The sequence below is a fragment of the Nomascus leucogenys genome, chromosome 15 (assembly GCF_006542625.1).
Source record: "Nomascus leucogenys isolate Asia chromosome 15, Asia_NLE_v1, whole genome shotgun sequence".
In the NCBI taxonomy this organism is placed as follows: Eukaryota; Metazoa; Chordata; class Mammalia; order Primates; family Hylobatidae; genus Nomascus; species Nomascus leucogenys.
Window position 1 is genome coordinate 5,049,920 of NC_044395.1, and position 21,787 is coordinate 5,071,706.

General features: G+C 42.2%; 2 protein-coding genes across 9 annotated transcripts in view; both read left to right on the plus strand.

Annotated features, from left to right (window-relative positions):
- Positions 1-8,476, plus strand: part of PRDM10 (PR/SET domain 10) — a 102,848-nt gene extending 94,372 nt beyond the window's left edge. For both annotated transcript variants that reach the window (XM_030794575.1, XM_030794574.1), the window contains 2 exons: positions 2,460-2,563; positions 5,674-8,476. In XM_030794575.1, coding sequence (XP_030650435.1) covers positions 2,460-2,563; positions 5,674-5,877 — 308 coding nt within the window. In that variant the 3' untranslated portion in view covers positions 5,878-8,476. The remainder of the gene's footprint in view (positions 1-2,459; positions 2,564-5,673) is intronic.
- Positions 8,477-16,290: 7,814 nt separating this feature from the next.
- The window catches only part of NFRKB (nuclear factor related to kappaB binding protein), a 33,104-nt gene continuing 27,607 nt past the window's right edge, over positions 16,291-21,787 (plus strand). For 3 of the 7 annotated variants that reach the window (XM_030794568.1, XM_030794569.1, XM_030794573.1), the window contains exon 1: positions 18,802-19,187. In XM_030794568.1, coding sequence (XP_030650428.1) covers positions 19,014-19,187 — 174 coding nt within the window. In that variant the 5' untranslated portion in view covers positions 18,802-19,013. Of the gene's footprint in view, positions 16,391-17,441; positions 17,522-18,801; positions 19,188-21,787 lie in introns of those variants that run through there. The other 4 variants (XM_030794570.1, XM_030794572.1, XM_030794571.1 and 1 more) reach the window with 4 other exon arrangements.

Genomic DNA, 21,787 nt, shown 5'->3' on the forward strand with positions numbered 1-21,787 from the left:
TTACAGGCATAAACCACCATGCTCAGCTGAAAAAAACTGTTTTTTAAAAACACAACTCCATACAACATTATCACACCTAAGAAGAAATGACAGTAATTTTCTCTGTATTTATTTTTTAAGAGAGAGGGTCTCATCTGTCACCCAGTCTGGAGTACAGTGGTGTGATCATAGCTCACTGCAGCCTCCAACTCCTGGGCTCAAGCCGTCCTCCTGCCCCAGCCTCCCAGTAGCTAGGACTACAGGCACATACCACCATGTTTGGCTAATTTTTTTTTCCTTTGAATTTTTTGTAGAGATGAGATCTTGCTGTGTTGCCCAGGCTGGTTTTGAAACTTCTGGGCTCAAGTGATCTTCCCATCTTGGCCTCCCAAAGTGCTAGGATGACAGGCGTGAGCCCCTGTGCTCAGCCAACAGTAATTCTTTAATACCCACAAATATATTTAAAATACCTAGTCAGGGTTTTTATATTTCTATGATTGTCTCAGAAATTTTTTTAAAAATAGTTGGTTTCCTTGGCTGGGCACAGTGGCTCACGTCTGTAATCCCAGCACTTTGGGAGGCTGAGGCAGGCGGATCACGAGGTCAGGAGGTCGAGACCAGCCTGGCCAACATAGTGAAACCCTGCCTGTACTGAAAATACAAAAATTAGCCGGGCATGGTAGTGCGCACCTGTAGTCCCAGTTACTCAGGAGGCTGAGGCAGGAGAATCGCTTGAACCCAGGAGGCGAAGGTTGTGGTGAGCCGAGATCGGGGCACGGCACTCCAGCTTGGGCATCAGAGCGAGACTCCATCTCAAACAAAAAAAGTTGGTTTGCTCATATTGGGTTCCAAATAAGGGTCATACATTGCAATTGATGATGACTTTTGAGTTTCTTTTGATATATGTGTTCACTCTTTTAAGTTATAATTTCTGTGTTGAGGAAACCGGGTCACTTGTGCTGTTTTCCACATTCTGGATTTTGCTGGTGGGATTCTCATGTTACCATGCAGTGAATATGTGCTCTTCTGTTCCTTTCATTTCCTATAGACTGGCAGTTTGAGCTGCATACAGGCTCACTCAGGTGCAGTTTGTTTTTTTCCTCCTGATGCTTCACAGCTGGTGTGTGTACTTCTAGCAAGAGCACATAGTGTTCAGGTGTCTCTCTTTTTGTGATGTTAGGAGCCATCGATGTTTATTCTTTAGCTCCATTATTTCATTAGGGCTTGCAAAGTTGTGATATTCTTTTTTTTTTCTTTTTTTTTTGAGATGGAGTCTCACTTTGTCACTCAGGCCGAGAGTGCAGTGGTGCGATCTTAGTTCATGGCAACTCTGCCTCCCAGGTTCAAGTGATTCTCCTGCCTCAGCCTCCTGAGTAGCTGGGACTATAGGCACCTGCCACCATGCCTGGCTAATTTTTGTATTTTTAGTAGGGATGGGGTTTCACCACGTTGGCCAGGCTGGTCTCGAACTCCTGACCTCAAGTGATCCGCCTGCCTTGGCCTCCCAAAGTGCTGGGATTACAGGCATGAATCCATGTGTCTGGCCATGATTCTAGCGCCTTATTCATTAATTAGCTAGAAAACTTTTATAAAGAAAAAAATTTTACCTTAACTACCAAGTTACTCTTAGGTACAGTTTGTACAAGAAAGGCAGGATAAACACTTTAAATACCTGATTCATTTCCTTTGTTTACCAGTTTTCACAAAATGAATTGATTCCTTATGCTATCCAAGGTGATAGGGGTGTGTGTGCACGTCTTAGTGTGGTTATGTACCCATGGATTTCAACGCCTGGTGTGTTTCAGCCGATTGCAGGTGTGATCCTTACCGATGCTCGAGTGATCCCCTCTCTGGCTTGTAGGAGCCTCTTCTAACTGGCTCCTGCATTATTCTCACATGATCCGATAGCCTTTCATCACATCTTGTGTGCTGGGAAGACACTGCCCCACAGCTGTCTCACAAGCTTTCTGCCCAGGTCTGGAATCAGCCATTTTCCCGAGAAACTCTCGTTCCTTTTAGTAGAAATATTATTTAGAGACTATCAACAAGATGCTAGGGTGGGTTTCATTTTTGATTTGCTCTAATAACACTGGTGGTGAAATAAAATTCAAGTTGGATTAAATTATAATAGCCAAGTGTGGATACATTTGTGTCACAGATTCAACTCTGAATATAAAAGATAAAAATATTGATTTAAAAGGTAACTCTTTGTGACTTATTTCAAGGTTTTAAAAATTGTTGAGTATTTGTCTTTGTGGATATTGAGAAGCCACATTTGAAGGGGAATGTACTGATTGTCTCTGACACTGGGTAGCTGCATACCAGCCTCTTCTCATTTGTAGCAGAGATGCTTTCACATCATTGTAAGACTCTCATGGCAAGCAAATCGGTGGGGACTGTGGCTACTGGTTATGTTTTTGTTTCTAAGACTTGTGTTAAAATCTGAGACCAGTGAACTATGAATATTTCCTGTTTTTTAGCATCTGAGATTCAAATGATGACGCTTCCCCCGGGTCAGTTTGTGATTACAGACAGTGGTGTGGCAACTCCTGTTACTACTGGCCAGGTGAAGGCGGTTACTTCGGTAAGCTGCGCTACTCGGTCGGGTTTTTCCTGTCCAACCTGTAGTGCTGTATAGTAACTCTTATCACCACTTATCTCTTAATGATTGGCTTCCTCTTTTCTCACAGTAGATGATGAATTCTTTGAAAGCTAGGTCTTGGGCTTTATCACTTTATCCTCAGTGCCCTGTCCAGGAGGCTAGGATATAGCAAATGCTCAATAAATGTCTGTTCAATTAATAACTGTAATGGTCCTAGCTCCATCCCTTTGAGCCTTTTTTTTTTTTTTTCCTTTTTTTTTGAGACAGAGTCTTGCTGTGTCGCCAGGCTGGAGTGCAGTGGTGCAATCTCGGCTCACCTGCAACCTCCGTCTCCTGGGTTCAAGTGATTCTCCTGCCTCAGCCTCCCAAGTAGCTGGGATTAACAGGCACGCGCCACCACACCCAACTAATTTTTGTATTTTTAGTAGAGATGGGGTTTCAGCATGTTGGCCAGGATGATCTTGATCTCCTGACCTCATCCGCCCACCTCAGCCTCCCAAAGTGCTGGGATTATAGGCGTGAGCCACCACGCCTGGCCCTTATGAGCGTTTTTATATGCTTCTTGGAAAGATTGAGTCCTCAAGACAATTGGCCCTCAACTGGGTTGGGAGAGAATAATATAATGAATGAATTATGGAGCTGTATTAAACATTTCACCACCCCGAAAGTGAAAAACCTTGCCATAAATGATCTAAGTTGGGCAGGTACAATGTCGATTGTATCTCCTTCTTCCGTTTTTATCTTCACTGGTTTGTTCTGGCCTGCCTCTTATTAGAAGACAGAGTACATACATGTGAATTTAGAAAAATACTCTTGGCTGGGCTCAGTGGCTCTCACCTATAATCCCAACACTTTGGGAGGCCAAGGCAGGCAGATCACTTGAGGTCAGGAGTTCAAGACCAACTTGGCCAACATGGCAAAACCCTGCCTCTATTAAAAATACAAAAATGAGCTGGGTGTGGTGGTGCACTCCTATAATCCCAGCTACTCAGAAGGCTGAAGCATGAGAATTGCTTGAACCTGGGAGGCGGAGGTTGCAGTGAGCCGAGATCATGCCACTGCACTCCAGCCTGGGCAACAGAGTGAGACCCTGTCTCAGAAAAGAAAAAAAAGAAAAATACTCCTGGGTGGATAAGTTCTGGAGATCTTGTGTACAGCATGCTGGCTGTGTTCATAGTGTATCGTATACTTGAAAACTGTTAACATATTATAGATAATGTTTTTGCCACAAAATAAAATGGTAAGTGCATGAGTTGATGGATATGTTAATCACGTTGATTTGTTTAATTATATCTTAATAAAGCTAGAAGAAAAAAGGAAAAATGCTCTTCAATGGCTAGGAATATTGAGATATTACCAAGGGAAGATTTTCTTAAGAGGCTTCGGAGGGTAGCTAGCTAGTCTTGTGGCCTCAAAAACCTGATTTTTTTTTTTCTTCTTTTTTTTTTTTTTTTTTTTTTTTGTATACTGAGAGCTCCCCTGCTTCTCGGCACACAAGGTCACATTAACTAGACTTAGGAGAGATATGTAAATGCAGAGTAACACTATTAATTGTCAGTGAAAACAGTAATGAATGTAAAATGGGATAACCATGTTGGCATGATCAGGACATTTTTTGTTCCCTGTAGGACCCATTGACCTTGACCTTTTTCTGGCCTGGAACTCATTTGAGAATGGTTTTAGCCAAGGTTGTTTCTCTCCCCTTGCCACAGTGTATGTGCACACTAATTGAATGTACATTCTTGGGGGTTCATGCATTTTTTGCAGCCGACCTATGGACCTCCTAGGAGTCAATGGACCCTAGGTTGAGAAACAGCCCCCTCTCCACATGCAAAAACCAATCATAATCAGAACGTTGCCTGGTGGGGGTGAACTCAGAACATCTGGCCCTAGTGGATCAGATGGGTATTTGGCGATGGCTCTTTTCTGGGCAGTGCAGACAGGCTGCTGCCTGACAGTCTCTCTGTGACGTCTCTTTTCCTATGTTCTGTAGCTGACCAACCCTCCTTCTGACTGACAGACGCATTTCTTTAAAAATGTTAATGTAACAGAATAGCCAGCTACAGGTCTATGAAGATGTTTTCATGATGAGGGGAAAAATAAGAAAACAAAGACAGTATGTAAGTTTTCATAAAGCTAAATTTATTCAGTGTAAGGGATTTCATTCTGAGATCCTGTTGTTCCTGTGCTCTTGAGTGTTAAAATGTCTATTTGATGGTAGCATATTTTAAATGACCTTACTTGACAAAATAAAATTTGGGAACCATTTATTATTATTATTATTATTATTATTATTATTATTATTATTATTTTGAGACAGAGTTTTGCTCTTGTTGCCCAGGCTTGAGTGCAATGGCACGATCTCAGCTCACCACTACCTCTGCCTCCCGGGTTCAAGCAATTCTCCTGTCTCAGCCTCCCAAGTAGCTGGATTACAGGCATGCACCACCACACCTGGCTAATTTTTTTGTATGTTTAGTAGAGACAGGGTTTCTTCATGTTGGTCAGGCTGGTCTCGAACTCCTGACCTCAGGTGATCCGCCCACCTTGGCCTCCCAAAGTGCTGGGATTACAGGCGTGAGCCACCATGCCTGGCCTCCATTTATTATTTTTTTTAATTTTGCTGTTCTTTTGAAATTCTGAAGTCTGAGAACCGTTGACTTGACTACCTGTCTTCAGGGTCATTCTGCCTCTTCAAGGGGCCTTTAAATATCTCTTCTTGGATCCATTCTGTATTAATCTTAGGATCGAATGGACAGTTAACTATCTTTTCTGAATTTGTAAATTATTAGGAGCATTACAACACCACATTTTCTTTGCCATGTATGTTATCACCATGATGCAAATTACTGTACCTGAAGTTGTTCATTCTATCATTTGGTGAAACTGCTAAGGTGCTCCTTTAAGGAGCTTACCTTTGTGGTCAATTATTGTGACTGATCTGCCCTCTCTAAAGGACCTAGGCAAAGCATCTCTCATAGATGCCTATTTTGGGTCGCTTGTGACATTTCTTTGCATCTCTCTCTTTCCCCAGTAGCTTCACCCTCCCTTTAAGGCCCCAGATTTTAAAGATCCTTTTCTTCTTCCTCTAGAGTCATTATGTGTTATCAGAAAGTCAACCAGAATTGGAAGAAAAGCAAAATTCTGCCCTCTCTGGTGGAGTCCAGGTCCAGCCATCTGCACACAGTGACTCCTTGGACCCCCAGACCACCAGCCAACAGCAGACCACACAGTACATCATCACCACCACCACCAATGGGAACGGAAGCAGCGAAGTGCACATCACCAAACCATGACTTCCACCCTGGAGCTCAAATCCAGCACCCACCTCATGTCTGTTCTCATAAGTCTGAAAGCTCTGACACTTAGGGCTCTTTTGTAAGATTTATTATTCACTCAAGAGTTTGGAAACCACAGTTTTGTCTCTCATCCATACACTGGGGTTTATTTTGCCAAGGTCGTCTTTATCATAACTGACTCTTCAAACCCTCGGTTTTTGCCATGGAACAGAGATCTTTCAGGGGAAAGTAGATTTTGAGATGGAGAGAATTTGCCTTGCTCTTGAGTTGGTCTTTTAACATACTGACGAGCCTTACTTTTCCTTTGTGGAAATATTAAGTGGCGTATTGTGTTCATACCAAAGGTGGAGACAGGATGTCCCAAGTCCATGGTTACTGGACTTCTTATTCCAAGCCATGGCACTGAAGGAGAAGGGGCATTTTGTGGGTGTGTATTAGGTCTGAACTGCTTTATCTTGTTATAGTTTTCAGTAATTTAACAAAGGGAGCCTGCTGAATAACAAAATTAAAATGATGAAACAAAAGTTTGACAGTGATGTTCTGAAGCAAAAACTGTCATCTAAATTTTTCTTGCTGATCTTTTTTAACTTCCCTATTTTAGAAAACGATTGTTGGGCTGTTGGTAGTGTTTTCCACAGATGCTGGTCCTCAGTGGATTAGGTCAGAAGCTCATGTTCTGATAGTTCTTCATTATTTCACAAAGGTGGACTACCTGAAAGAGAAAAGGCTGCTTGATGTCAGCAGAATCTAAACCCCTACATTAAAGCTTTTCCTCCCATTCTCTGGTTGTGGTGGTGGTAAGAAGGAGATATTGGTACCAAGAAAAATTACCAAACCTATTGAGAGAGAGAGAGAAAGTATTGAAATTTTGTTCTGCCTTGCAGGATCCATTTATCATTCATTGGTAAAGGATATATTCCTTGTTCTTACCAAGTGTACATTTAACTCTTGCTGACATGTTCAGTGTGTTTTATTACTTTTAATACTGTCTTAAAATGAACATTTTTTAAAGTTGGATGGGAAGGTGGCATTTCTTATTTCTTAACGTTTTTAACTTTAAACATATTGTGACTCATCTAGACCTTTTAATAAGATGATCAACTTCACACTTAGGGAAAAAATTAAAAGGTGGGGGCCATTTATAATAATTAAGGTAATTATAAGGGATCTGGAAGAAATCTAGTCTTTATGAATATACTATTAGTTGGGCATTAAAAAATCAGTATATATTTTAACTTTTTGTGACATGCTAACACATTTTCAGAATAATTATTGCATAGTAGAATTTATTACTCCAGAACAGAAAGACCTTACTTCATTTCAAATGAAGTTAACTAATTTACATTTCTGGGTAAAAACTGGTTCTATAAATTAAGTAGAGTAGCTTCTTTATGATAAAGACACTTTTCTGAAAAGTGAACAATTCTGTTAAAAGAACTTTATTGATACGTAGATTTCGCACTTTATTTCTGAGACTGCATTCATGTAGTTGTTCCCCAATGTTTGAGTACTAAGAGAACTTGAGAAAGTTACTTCATAAATATATGGAAACTGAAAATGGACTCTCTTTGTGACAAAGGTATTCAACAGAAAATATTGACCCTGCATTACAAAATACAGGCTCGGGTTCCCTAAGTCCCACAGTGTAATGATTACGAATATCCTAGTGTCTGGTCTAGAAAGACTTTCTAGGGGAAGACTAGTAGAATTTTCTAAAGGTTCAGTTTTAGCTTTTATAACTTAAATTTGGCCCTGTTACGTTCTTTTTAATTTGAGCCGTAAGGTATCTCCCCTCCCCTCAGGAATAACTTACTGGAAAACTGAAAAGAATCACTGAATGGAATGTTCATTTTATGGCAGTTGTTTTAAGTTTTAAAATACACAGAGGAAAATGTTGTGGAAGGACCTCTTCATTGCTTTCTCTTCTAAGTTTTCTTCTTCGTCTTCTTCTTCTTCTTTGGTCCTTAAGTGAAATAAAGACTCTAAAACTAATTTGTATATTATCAGCCAGAGATGCGGATGGCAGTCGAGCCAAGTCACATGGCTTTCAAATGAGGTGTTCTGCACATTCATTCCAAGGTCATAGATTTTTTAAAGGACCTGGATTTGAAGAGATGGCAGATGATGAGCCATCAGGAAACTTAATTTGGAAAACATGTATGTAGCCAGTGTGGATACTGTGGTCTCTCTCAAGACACATCGACACTGTAGACTTCATTCAGTGCAGGGTGAGTATTTTGGAGTAGGTTGGATGTAGATTTTGTTTTTATTGTTGATTTGTACCAACAGAAATAGACATTTCATCATGTAAAATTCCTGTTATTCTGGAAAAACCTATTGTTTTGATCTTCTTGTTTTCTGATTTGGAAGCATCCTTTCAAAAAAACTCTTAAGATATCTAGGTCTAAAAAGCACTTCATGAGATGCTAAAGCTGACCCACTGGTTGAAAATGTTGACCCTATCCTGTTATTTAAATGTGAACATTTATTGTACATTCAGTGAGTTATAGTGTTAATAGTCTTGTGCTATGCAGCAGGTGTAAAAATTAATAAATATATTTTTTAATAAACATGTTTGTTTGTATGTGTGAAGCTACAAGAGCTGTTTTTTTTCTTTTAAGAATTGCAACTTTTGGTTTCCAGCGTGGCTTGCAGGAAGCTTGGAAGTTGTCTCTCCATCCTAGCAATAAGTAAGAAGCTGAGCAAATGGAAAGATCAACGTCTCTCCTTAGATCCGTCGGAAAGTTGAGCTCACAGGACAAACTGCTGTCCCCAAAATTGGAAAGACAAACAGGCAAATACAGAGAATCATAGCTTATAGAACAGAAACCTGTGAGAAAAAAATCCACGAGCAATAACCTCTGTGAGAACTAGCGCCAGGGTAGGAAAACTTGAACTATATTTGATGAATTGCTGCAGGCTCAGCGTGGAGAAATCTGAGAGGTTAAAAACTCCAGGGAACTCAGTCACTGGAGGGGGGGGTCAAGGGAGACCCACACTTTTGTGAGTTTTATCCCCAGGAGCTTGACTAGGTTCTCACAGTGAAATTTAGAGAAAAATCCCCTCATGCTTCCAGCAGAGGAAGGGGAGAAGGAACCATTTTGAAATACTCCAGAGCTTTCTGATCTTTCTATTATAACAAGCACCTAACCTGCTGAAGTTGTAGCAGAACCTCAGTCACCTGGAGGAAGGCAAATAGCCAGCCCCAGCCCATTCTAGCCATCGTCCCTCATCTAAGAGGGGATAACCGCGTAGCACTCGTGAAGTTCACAGTCCAGAGGCACAGGCTCACCAGAAGACTGAGGCCTCCTTTAGGAATACAGAATGCTTCCCCAACCCCAACACCTTTCCACCACATTGCTAAAGGCCTACTTGCAGAAATTCTCTTTACCTGGCACATCATGACCAACTATCAAGAAAAACATTACAAGGCATACTAAGAGGCAAAAGACACAAGTTTGAAGAAAGAGAGCAAACATCAGACCCAGAATTAGATATGGCTGAGACGTTGGAATTCGCAGACTGGGAATTTAAAACAACTGTGATTAATATGAAAAGGGCTCTACTAGAGAAAGTAGACAACAAGCAATAACAAACAATGTAAGGAGAGAGATGGAAACCCTAAGAATGAGCTAAAATGCTAGAGATAAAAAATGAAGAGTAGGCTGGGCACGGCAGCTCATGCCTGTAAACCCAGCACTTTGGGAGGCTGAAGTGGCTGGATCATTTGAGGTGAGGAGTTCAAGACCAGCCTGACCAACATGGTGTAACCCTGCTTCTAGTAAAAATACAAAAATTGCCAGGCATGGTGGTGGGTGCCTGTAATCCCAGCTACTCGGGAGGCTGAATTGGGAGAATCGCTTGAACCCAGGAGGTGGAGGTTGCAGAGAGCCGAGATTGCGCCTCTGCACTCCAGCCTGGGTCACAGAGCAAGACTCCACCTCAAAAAAAAAAAAAAAAAAAAAAACACACATGAAGAGTAGCTCTGAGAGGCTAAATGGTAGACTAGACACATCTTAGGAAAGAATTGCTGAGCTTGAGGATATCTCAATAGAAACCTTTATAACTGAAAGACAAACAATATCCAAAAACTGTGAGATGATGAAAAAAAGGTATTACTATGCCTCATGGGAATACTAGAAAAAGACAGAGAAAGGAACAGAAGAAATATCTGAAGCAATAATGATTGATTATTTCCCCAAATCAATATGGAACATGAAACCACAGATCCAGGAAGCTCAGAGGACACACAGGACAAAAAATCCTTCAAAACCAAAAAACGAACAAAAAATGACTTTTCTTCAGAAACTGTGCACACAAGGAGAGAGTGGAATGAAATGTTTAAGGTGTTGAGAGAAAAAAGCAATGTCTCACCTAGAATGCTGTAGCTCATGGAAATATCCCCCAAAAGTGAAGGGGATTTGTTGCCAGTAGATCTGCCTTGGAAAGAATGTTAAGTTTTTCAGAGAGAAGAAAAATGATAAAAGTCAGAACCTCAGATCTACATAAAGAAAGAACATCATTATTACTTTTAATAACTGAAGGTAAAAGAAAAGTCTTGCTTTTTCTTATTCTTCATTGATTTATTTTTCTTTTTACTTTTTTGAGACAGGGTTTCACTCTGTCGCCCAGGCTGGAGTGCAGTGGTGCAATCACAGCTCATGGCAGCCTCAATCCCCCTGGCTCAAGCGATTCTCCCACCTCAGTCTCCTGAGTAGCTGGGACTACAGGCACCTGCCACCACACCTGGCTCATTTTTTGTATTTATTTTAGTAGAGATGGGGTTTCACCATATTGCCAAGGCTGGTCTCGAATTATTGGGCTCAAGCGATCCACCCATCTCAGCCTCTCAAGAGGCATGAGCCATTGTGCCTCGCCTCTTCATTGATCTAAAACATGACAGTTTGTTCAAAATAATAGCAATGATATATACTAATATATCTGTATATATGTTCACATGTAAGTGAAACGAATGATGGCAATGATATAAGGGATGGGAGGGAGGAATTAGGATTATTTTGTTATAAGATATGCACACTATGGCCGGGTGCGGTGGCTCACACCTGTAATCCCAGCACTTTGGGAGGCCAAGGCGGGTAGATCACCTGAGGTCGGGAGTTCGAGACCAGCCTGACAAACATGGAGAAACCCGTCTCTAAAAATACAAAATTAGCAGGGCGTGGTGGTGCATGCCTGTAACCCCAGCTACTTGGGAGGCTGAGGCAGGAGAATCTCTTGAACCCGGGAGGCAGAGGTTGTGGTGAGCCGAGATCACGCCATGGCACTCCAGCCTGGGCAACAAGAGCAAAACTCCATCTCAAAAAAAAAAAAAAAAAAAAAAAAAAAGATATGCACACTATCAATGAAGTGGGATAGTGTTATGTGAAAATGTACTTGGATTAATTGCAAATGTATATTGCAAACTCTAGAGCAACCACTACAAAGTTAAAAAAAAAAAAGTATTGCTGATATTCTAAGAAAGTAAGGAAAATGAGAAAATAGAATCATATAAAATGTTCAATTGGAACCACAAAAGAGTCCGGGTGTGGTGCCTCACACCTGTAATCCTAGCACTTTGGAAGGTTGAGGTGGGAGGATCACTTAGAGCCAGGAGTTCAACACCAGCCCAAGCAACATAGTGAGACTGTCTTTAAAGAAAATAAAAATATATATTAGCAGGGCGTGGTGACATGTGCCTATAATCCTAGCTACTTAGGAGGCTGAGGCAAGAAGATCACTTGAGCGCCAGAGTTTGAGACTGCAGTGAGCTATATTGTGCCACTGCACTCCCGCCTGGGTGACAGAGTGAGACCCCATCTCGAAAACACAAAAGGCAGAAAAGGAGTAGAAGACAAATATAGGAGCAAAGAACGAGGGAACACATGGAAAACAGGAACAAATATAGTCAGTATTAATCCAAATATATCAATAATTACTTTGAACCTCAATGTTCAAATGCACCAGTTAAAAGAGATTGTCAGACAAAGACATTACAAGAAAAAGTACAGACCTATATAGCTCAAGAACATTGATGCAAAAGTCCTCAATAGTGTATAAAACAATTATACACCACAACCATGTGGGATTTATCCCAGATATGCAAGCCTGGTTCAACATTTGAGAACAATTTAATGTAAAACATCATATCAACAGGTTAAGAAGAAATACCACATGATCATATCAATGGACACAGAAAAACATTTGACAAAACTCTGAAAACTACCTATAATAAAAACTCTCAAACTAGGAATAGAAGGGCACTTTTTCTGCTTGATAAAGAAGATCCACAAAAACCCTACAACAAACATCATACTTAATGGTGAGAAACTCAAAGCTTTCCTGCTAATATCAGGAACCAGGCAAGGATGTTCCTTCTCACCACTGCTTTTTACCATTGTACTGGTAGTCCTAGCTAATGCAACGAGACAGGAAAAAAACAAACAAATAGGCATACAGATTGGCAAGAAAAAATAAAACTGTCTCTGTTCACAGATGACAAAAATCCAAAAGATAAAAAAAATACTGAACTAATAAGGAATTATAGCAAGGCTGCAGGGTGTAAGGTTAATTTAATTTTTTGAGACAGAGTCTTGTTCTGTCGCCTAGGCTGGAATGCAATGGTGCAGTCTCGGCTCACAGAAAGCTCTGCCTCCTGGATTCTAGTAATTCTCCTGCCTCAGCCTCCCAAGTAGCTGGGATTACAGGCACCCGCCACCATGCCCTACTAATTTTTGTATTTTTAGTAGAGACAGGGTTTCACCATGTCAGCCAGGCTGGTCTTGAACTCCTGACCTGCAGTGATCCACCTGCCTTGGCCTCCCAAAGTGCTGAGATTACAGGTGTGAGCCACCATGTCCGGCCAAGAATAAAAAAAAAATCCTGGAACTAATAAGCAATTATAGCAAGGTTGCAGGGTATAACGTTAATTTTAAAAAGCCAATCACATTCCTATATACCAGCAATGGACAAGTGGAAATTGAAATGAAAAACACAATACCATTCACATTAGCACACCCAAAAATGAGATACTTAGGTACACATCGAACAAAATATGCACAATATCTATATGGTGAAAACTACAAATCTGATGAAAGAAATCAATGAAGAACTAAATAAATGAAAGTATTCATGGATAAGATTACTTAATATTGTCAAGATGTCAGGTTTTCCCAATTTTATCTACAGATTCAATGTCATCCCATTCAAAATCCCAGAAGGTTACTGAGTGGATATCAACAGACTGACTCGAGAGTTTATATGGAGAGGCAAAAGACCCTGAATAGCCAGCACATTATTAAAGGAGAACAACAAAATTGGAAGACTGGCAGTACCAGACTTGAAGACTTAATATACAGCTACAGTATTCAAGACAATGTGGTACTGGTGGAAGACAAGTAGAACAATGTAACAGTATAGAGAGCCCAGAAGTAGACCCAGATAAATAGAGTCAAGAGATCTTTGACAAAGGAGCAAAGGCAATGTAGAAGTGATAGTCTTTTCAAGAAGAAGAAATGGTGCTGGAGGCCAGGCATAGTGGCTCATGCCTGTAATCCCAGCACTTTTGGAGGTCAAGGTGGGTGGATTACTTGAGTCCAGGAGTTTGAGATCAGCTTGGGCAACATGGCAAAATCCCATCTCTACAAAACAAACAAAAAAACACCTCAAAATTAGCTGCGTGTGGTGGCGCATGCCTATAATCCCAGCTACCTGGGAGGTGGAGGCAGGAGGATTGCTTGAGCCTGGGAGGTGGAGGGTGCAGTGAGCTGAGATCGCACCACTGCACTGCAGCCCTGGTAACAGAGTGAGACCCTGTCTCAAAAAAAAAAAAAAAAAAAAAAGGATGCTGGAACATATGGGGATCCACATGCAAAAAATGAATCTAGACACAGACCTTACACCCTTCACAAAAAGTAACTCAAAACGGATTATAGACCTAAATGTAAAATGCAAAACTATAAAACTAGAAGATAACACGGGAGACAACCTAGATGACTTTGGGTTTTGTGATGACTTTTTAGATGTAACACCAAAGGCACGAAGAAATAATTGGTAGCCTGGAATTTATTAAAATTTAGAATTTCTGCCCTGAGAGAGAGAGAGAGACTGTTTGGAGAATGAAAAGATAAGCCACAGACTGGGAGAAAATATTTGGATAAGACATACCTGATAAAGGACTGTTATCTAAAATATACAAAGAACAATGAAAACTCAACAATATGAAAACTAAAAAATGGGCCAAAGTCCTTAAGAGACACTTCAGTAAAAAATATATAAAGATGGTAAATAAGCATGTGAAAGAGGCTCTACATCTTACATCATCAGGGAAATGCAAATTAAAACAATATGAGACCAGGTGCAGTGGCTCATGTCTGTAATTCCAGCACTTTGGGAGGGTGGGGTGGGTGGATTGCTTGAGCCCAGGAGTTGGGGACCAGCCTGGGCAACATAGCGAAACTCCATCTCTACAAAAAATAAAAATTAAAAACAAAAAACAATACGAGATACGCCAATGGAACTATTGGAATGGCCAAAATTCAGAATACTGACAATACTAAGTGCTAGTGAGGATGAGAAGCAACAGGAATTCTCGTTCATTGCTGGTGTGAGTGCAAAATGGGTATAGCTGCTTTGGAAGGTAATTTGGCAATTGGCTTGATTCATAATTGCCAAAACCTGGAAACAATGAAGATCTCCTTCAGTAAGCGAATAGATAAAACTGTGATATATCAACACAATGGAATATTATTCAGCACTAAAAAGAAATAGGAGCTATCAAGCCATGAAAAGACTTGGAGGAAACTTCAATGCCTGTTACTACGTGAAAGAAGCCAATCCGAAACGGCTGCATAGTACGTCATTCCAACTAGGTGACACTCTGGAAAAGGGCAAAACTATGCAGACAAAAAGATCAGCGGTTGCCAGGGATAGAGGAGAGGGAGAGATGAATATGCAGAGCACAGATGATTTTTAAGACAGTGAAATTACTCTGCATTATACTGTGATGGTGGGTAATGATGTATCAATGTAGTTTGATCAGCTATTTTGTTTGTTTGTTTGAGATGGAGTCTCGCTCTGTCGACAGGCTGCAGTGCAATGGCTCAATCTCGGCTCACTGCAACCTCCACCTCCCCGGTTGAAGCAATTCTCCTGCCTCAGCCTCCCGAGTAGCTGGGACTACAGGTGCCCGCCACCACGCCCGGCTAATTTTTGTATTTTTAGTAGAGACGGGGTTTCACCATGTTGGCCAGGATGGTCTCGATCTGCTGACCTCGGGATCCTCCCGCCTCGGCCTCCCATAGTGTTGGGATTACAGGCGTGAGCCACCAGGCCGGGGCGGGTTCATCAGTTCTAAGAAATGTACCACTCTGGTAGGGGATGTTGCTAAAGGGAAGGCGATGCATGTGGGGAGGTGGGGCGGGGAGTATTTGGAAAATCTCTATCTTTCTGCTCAATGTTGTTGTTAACTTTAAACTGCTTTAAAAAAACAAAGTCTATCAAAAATTATAGTTTACATTGTTTTTACTCTTTTTCTCTTTCTGGTCTTGTCACAATCTCAAGGTAAGGGAAATATCGGTGACAACTATGGAGTGATAGTCCACTGCCATTTATACTCGATCGTTTCTAATTCAGGAGCCTCTCAACAGTGTAACAGGAACTTAGGGCATTTGTGGAACCAGTAGAGGAACAGAGATCGGGTTGTTTGGAAACCACTTTTTTCCAGGAAGGGAAGAACATTAGCTCGGGCCGGCCGGCTTGTCTGGTTCCATCCACACACAGAACTGAGGATGGTCTCTGCGCCACTGCTGGGAGTACCTGGAATAAGTAGTGTGAAGCCGTACTAAGCAAAACCCAGTGAATAAGAGGAAAGCGGTCTTGATATCTAACAAGAGGAAAATGATGGAGTTTAACTTAAGATGTGATCCTTCGACATGTTTACTTTCTTTCTGGACATCGAGGGCCCAGGGACGGGAAGGAGGAATGAAGGAACTCGGAGGCACAGGCTGAGGTCGCGTTCTACTCATGTCCTCAACTGTAAAATGGGCACTAATAGCGCATAGCTCACAGGCCTGCAGCACAAAGACGGTGGGTAGGAAATGCTTAGCATAGGGCCTGGGGCAGGGTATGCTCTCTGCAAACGTCAGCTAATAGACGTGCCTTCGCTCATGGGCTATGGAACTTTGATTCGCGGTCAGGCAAAGACAGGCACCGTCTGGGGCCTCTGGAAGCTCCCAAATCAGGTGAGACGCGCAAGCGGGCTGGAACCTGCATTCCCAGGCCCAGCCGCGCGCAGGCACCCTCGCCGACCCTTATGCTCGCCCGCGCCGCTCCAGGACCCGCCCGCTGTGGCCCCGCCCCGGCACCCCCCAGGCCCCGCCCCGCGCTGCCCCGCCCCTTCCGCCGCTCAGGCCCAGAGCGTGCGCGCACCCAGACTCCTTGCGGGAGCGAGCCCGTCCGGGAGCCCGCGGCCGGAGAAGGGCTGCGGGTCAGGGGGCCGGCGCCCGCGGTTCAGGTGAGGGCGGGCAAGGGGTGGCGAAAGGGTTAAAGTGTCTGGTGGGTGTGGAGGGAGCGGGAGCGGGCGGCTGGGTCCGCGAGGTCGCTGCCCCTGTGGGCGTGGGGAGCGGGAGCGGGGCGTGGGGAGCGGTGCGACGCGTGAGGCTGGGGGTTAGGGTTAGGCACGGCGTGGGGGAGGGGCGGGGCCGAGCCGTGCAGTTCTGAGGCTTGGACCCGGGCCTTGGGCCAGCCGGGCTGGCACCGGAGGGGGATTTGCTGCGTAGTTGACGGGTTTGGAGCCGGCGGTTGCTCCGGAAGGACCCGAAGGTTTAGCTTCTGCGTTGGGGAGGGTCCAGCGGGGCAAGTTAGACCAGGTGCTGAGGAAAAGCCAGTGATGAGAGGCCTTCGTGGTCTAGTGAAGAGGTTCAGAACGCCTCAAGATCTGGAAATCCGTGGCTTCCGGGGTCCGACTCCCTGGCAGCTGCCTGGTTTTGGTATTTTGAGATTCTGTTGAGAATAGTGGCAGTGCAAAGGTTGTCACTGGACTGGATTAAATTTAGCTAGACATGCACCGTCACTGAAGAAACCTGTGAGCAAGTTGTATAGAGACCTCCTAAGAGGCAGGTGGGACGCTGACTTTGCAGTTGATAGTCTGTTCCGTGCCAGTTCTGTTAAGAAGGTTTTATTCTGAGCATCAGGTTGCTTCTGCAATTTTTGTTTTGCTATTTTGAAGTTTTGTTAAACTCATATGCTACGTGCTGTCTCACCCGCTTCACTTATTTAGGCATAGGCATCATCAGGATGTCATTTCACCAGGTGCTGAAGGGTGATGAGGGGGCACAGTTGCTTGGGGACCACCCACCTGATTTGACTCAACACTAAAGTTTCTGCTGTATCTTTACATGGATCTGAAATCTCTTCAGGGGAGCTTGAAATAATTTAGTGGAACATGCTTCATTTTACATGTAGTTATTATAGATCTGTTCTTTATCACTGGAGAATTTTGGAAAAGAAAAGTACCTGCATTACATAATTCACACTGTCACTCATCTAGAGATTATTCATTGCAGGATTCCAGAATTGGAAATAACGGGAGGGAGGACCTGGTCCAGCTTCCCTTCATCAAATAAGGAAATTGATACCTGGCGTGGTAAGATTTGTGGAATGTTATTGGGAATTAGTGGCAGGCCTTGGCTGGAATTCTGGTGTTTTGACTGTTAACATCCTTTTTTCTTTTCATTTTAGTGTGCTTTTTAGCCCACTTCGTAGGAATAGGAGCTGGAAAGGATGGATTTAGTAAATGTTAGTAGAGTGATTGAGTTTAAGCTCCCTGTGGTCCTGTTAGCATTGTGCAGTCCTGTGCTGTCAACTTGACACCTAATCCTAGCCATCAGTCTGAAAATGTTGTGGTATGTAGTTTTCTAACAGTTATCAGCAGTGTTCAGTTATTACAGGAAGGAGAAAAGTAGCATTAATTTACATGACTATACGGATCAGAAGGACCAATTAAAGGCAGATTGGCCATTGACTTTACTGGTGGTTATGGTCAGGTGTGTGGAACCTCAGGAATTTATGTGGACTAATAAAGTCGTATCAGTAAGTTTCATTTTCATTATTTAAATGTTGCGAGGTTATACAAGAGGTATTGTGTGTAGCATTAAGCACATGGGTTTTTGCAGGCAGGTAGACCTGAGTTTCAGTACTGCCTCGGGTTGGGCAAGTTACTGACCTACTCTGATTTTCAATTTTAATTCCGATGTAATAACCCATGACCTTACTTTGCACAGTTGTAGGAATTAAATGAGATATGTGAAAGGCCTGGCTTTTAATAGGCCCTCATAAAGTGACTGTTAGCATTTGCATTTTACTAGTGTATGTTGATTTTCAGCAAATTTTCTTTTGTGTGAAAGAACAACAAAGAATATTCTTTCTCTTTTTCTTTCTTTTTTTTTTTTTTTTTTTTTTTTTTTTTTGGAGACAGGGTCTCTGTTGCCCAGGCTGGAGTGCAGTAGCGTGATCATGGCTCATTGCACCCTCTGCCTCTCGTGTTCAAGCGATCCTCCCATCTCAACCTCCTGAGTAGCTGGGACTACAGGCGTGCACCACCACGCCTGGCTGATTTTTTTTTTTTTTTTTTTTTCAGAGAGAAGGGGTTTTGCCATGTTTCCTAGGCTGGTCTCAAACTCCTGGATTCAAGGGGACTGCCCGCCTCGACCTCCCACAGTACTGAGATTGTAGGTGTGAGTTACTGCACCCAGCCAACAACAAAGAGTTAATTGCTAAAAAACAGTTGTTACAGAAATTACATTGTGGGAGAGTGATTATTGGTCTGGGAAGTGTAAATTATAGATTGTGATCTGTTAATCATTTAATCTCAGTCTCGTTTTACTCATCTGTAAAATGAAGGCATATGAAATTTATGAATTTAGGAGTTACTGCAGGAGCATTCTGAGAAAAGAGCTCTTCCAGATAAGACTTGAAAATTCCAATGGGAATGCTGTGGTGAAAGGGAGGGAGGAGAGCTGTTTAGCTGTAATTAGGGTGCAAGGATAAGGTGTAAGAACCGGCTGGAGGTTGAATGTTTTCCTGGAGGAGTGTTAGCATCAACTAGATCGCTGGAATTTCTGCCTTTCTGTCTCAAGATGCATGTCTTTGTCCAGAGTACCTGTGGAGAAGAAACAATGGATTCCTTAGACCATATGCTGACAGATCCTCTGGAACTTGGTCCATGTGGAGATGGCCATGGCACGCGCATAATGGAGGATTGCCTCCTGGGAGGCACCCGAGTTAGTCTGCCCGAGGACCTTCTGGAGGATGTGAGTAGTAACATGGCTGTGACCTTTTCCTCTCTGTCAGCTTCCTTGTAACAGTTATGGGAAACCTTTTCCACTCTACATTTCCAGTCTTTTGTGCTCCCTTTTGTTCATTTTCTACATTGCAGGCAGCCTGATCTCTTATCTTTTTTTTATGTTTAGAGTCTATTTAATATCTTGATTAAGGAAGAAAACAAGCTACGTTCTGCATGTTTAATAACATGCCAAAATAACTTGATAACATGATTTAAGCCCTATTTTTAACAAGATAATTTTCATCCATTAAAAAAGGTTGTGTATTTTAACCATGGAATACTACTCAGCCATAAAAAGGAATGAAATAATGGCATTTGCAGCAAACTGGATGGAATTGGAGGTCATTATTCTAAGCGAAGTAACTTGGGAATGGAAAACCAAACATCTTTCTCACTTATAAGTGGCAGCTAAGCTTTGAGGACACAAAGGCATAAGAATGATAATGGACTCTGGGGACTTGGGGGGAAGGATGGGAGTGGTGTGAGGGGTAAAAGACTACACATTGGGTGCAGTGTACACTGCTTGGGTGATAGGCGCACCAAAATCTCAGAAATAACCACTAAAGAACTTACCCATGTAATCAGACACCACCTGTTCCCCCAATACTATTGAAATAATAATTAAAAATAGAAAAAAAAATAGGAAGAAATTATGGAAAGCAAATATGAAAAAATACATCAGTGGGTATCTTTTCTACTAAAACCAGAAGATTGTTATGAGTACTTAATCTTCACTGTGAAGTATTTGGCAGTTAATCCCTCCCTGACTCAGTGTCTTACTGTGTTAGTAAATCTGTTAGTTAATAGTTGCAGTATTTCTTTTAAATGTTTTTGGTGTAAACTTAGGGGTAGGCTCCTTTATTTGTTTGGTTCTTTTCAACTGTTTGAGACACTTTCATTGCCTGATATTTATGAAGTACATGTTTATCACTAAATGTAGTTTGGTTTACATTAATAATTTGATGTGTGGTCTAAAAATGCAGTCACTAAGAGGGCGTACACTGTGGTTGCGGATTGATTGGCAGTGGAGTACCATGGAGGCCACTGCAGTGGTGCTAATGGTGCTAAGGCTGGCGGTGGAATTTCTGTGTAGGGCCTTAAGTCCTGGTGGCTCAGGGAATCCATCACAGCCTGGGGTCGTTCACCCCGGTTCACTCCTTTTCTGTTTGGCCTAGATTGCCCCATGCTTCCCCTCATCCCAACAACTGAGTGGGGACCCAGGAACTGGAATGAGCTGATCGTTGTTTATGTTCAGATGAGTAAATGTCCAGACCACTTAAACTATAGCTGCTTTTCTGGCGGTCTTTATCTGCAGGGCCCAAACTTAATAAACCATGGGAAATAGACTGTCATTCTTAGTTTGCTGCCAGGGCTTATTTTAGATTCAGAGCATATTGATGCATGGGAGAGGTAGTGTCGTTTGCTCTGATTTTCAACCAGTGGGCTATCTGGCATCTTTTGTGCTCCTGGCTTTTTTCAGTCATGGCACGATTGTATGTCTTAGCTGTTTCTTTTGCCCAGCAGGATAATATTAAGTCCCATTGCAAGCATGGACAAGGCCTCCGGTTCTGGTCACCACTACCTTTTCAACCGTAGAACATCACTGGAAATGCTTAATGCCTGGATCTATGTTCTACCGAAGACAGTTCCACTGGGAAGTCTTTCAGTGGGAAACGAATAAATGTTATACATTGTTATGTTCAGTTATGTCAATAAGACCACTTACTAATGGAAAATAAATAAACATTTTTAAAAGGTATATTTTAAAAGCAGAATTATATATGTGTTTAAAATGGTTACCATGTTGTGGAACATTAAACAAAACCTACACGTATTTTCTGTATCCATAAGGTAACCCTCTACTCAATAATGGTACATGCCATGGGATGGGATGCCAGCTTGTTTTTGCCCACTTTCACAGGCAAGATGCGTCATCATCATCATTAAGGTGGCTACCGTTTATTAAGTGCTTATTATTTGCAAGCCACTATGTATGTGAAAACATTCATTTAATTATATATTTCTTTTGTTTTGCCATATTTTGAATATACAGGTGTGGAACATGATATAGCAAACAGTCATCTATGCATCACCCAGTTTTAAGAGATAATTTAGTTTGTTTCACATTCTTCTTTGGTAATACGTCAAACATTATGGATAAAATGAAAGCCACCAGTGTGCTGTCCTCTGATCCTCCCTCCCAGCTACAGTAACAACTGTACAGCAGTTGGTGTATATACTTCCCATCCATGTTTTCTTGGCATACTCTTTCAGGGGAGTCCCTTTATGTTACTCATGTAGTCAGCAAACACTTGTTCCATTAGGCACCTCTATGCCGGACACTGAGTTAGATGCTAGGAATAAAATGTAGGCAAAAATAGGCTTGCAGGGGAAGATCCTGGGCATTGGGACTGAGGTGTTTTTGATATGTTTATGCAAAGATGCCTGGAGTTGGTGGTTGGATTTCTGGATTATTTCCTGCTGAAACCCTTTAGTGGGTCTCCGTTGTCCTTAGGGATAAAGTCACAACTACCTAAAATGCTTGCCGTCCTTTGCATCTTTCTGCTG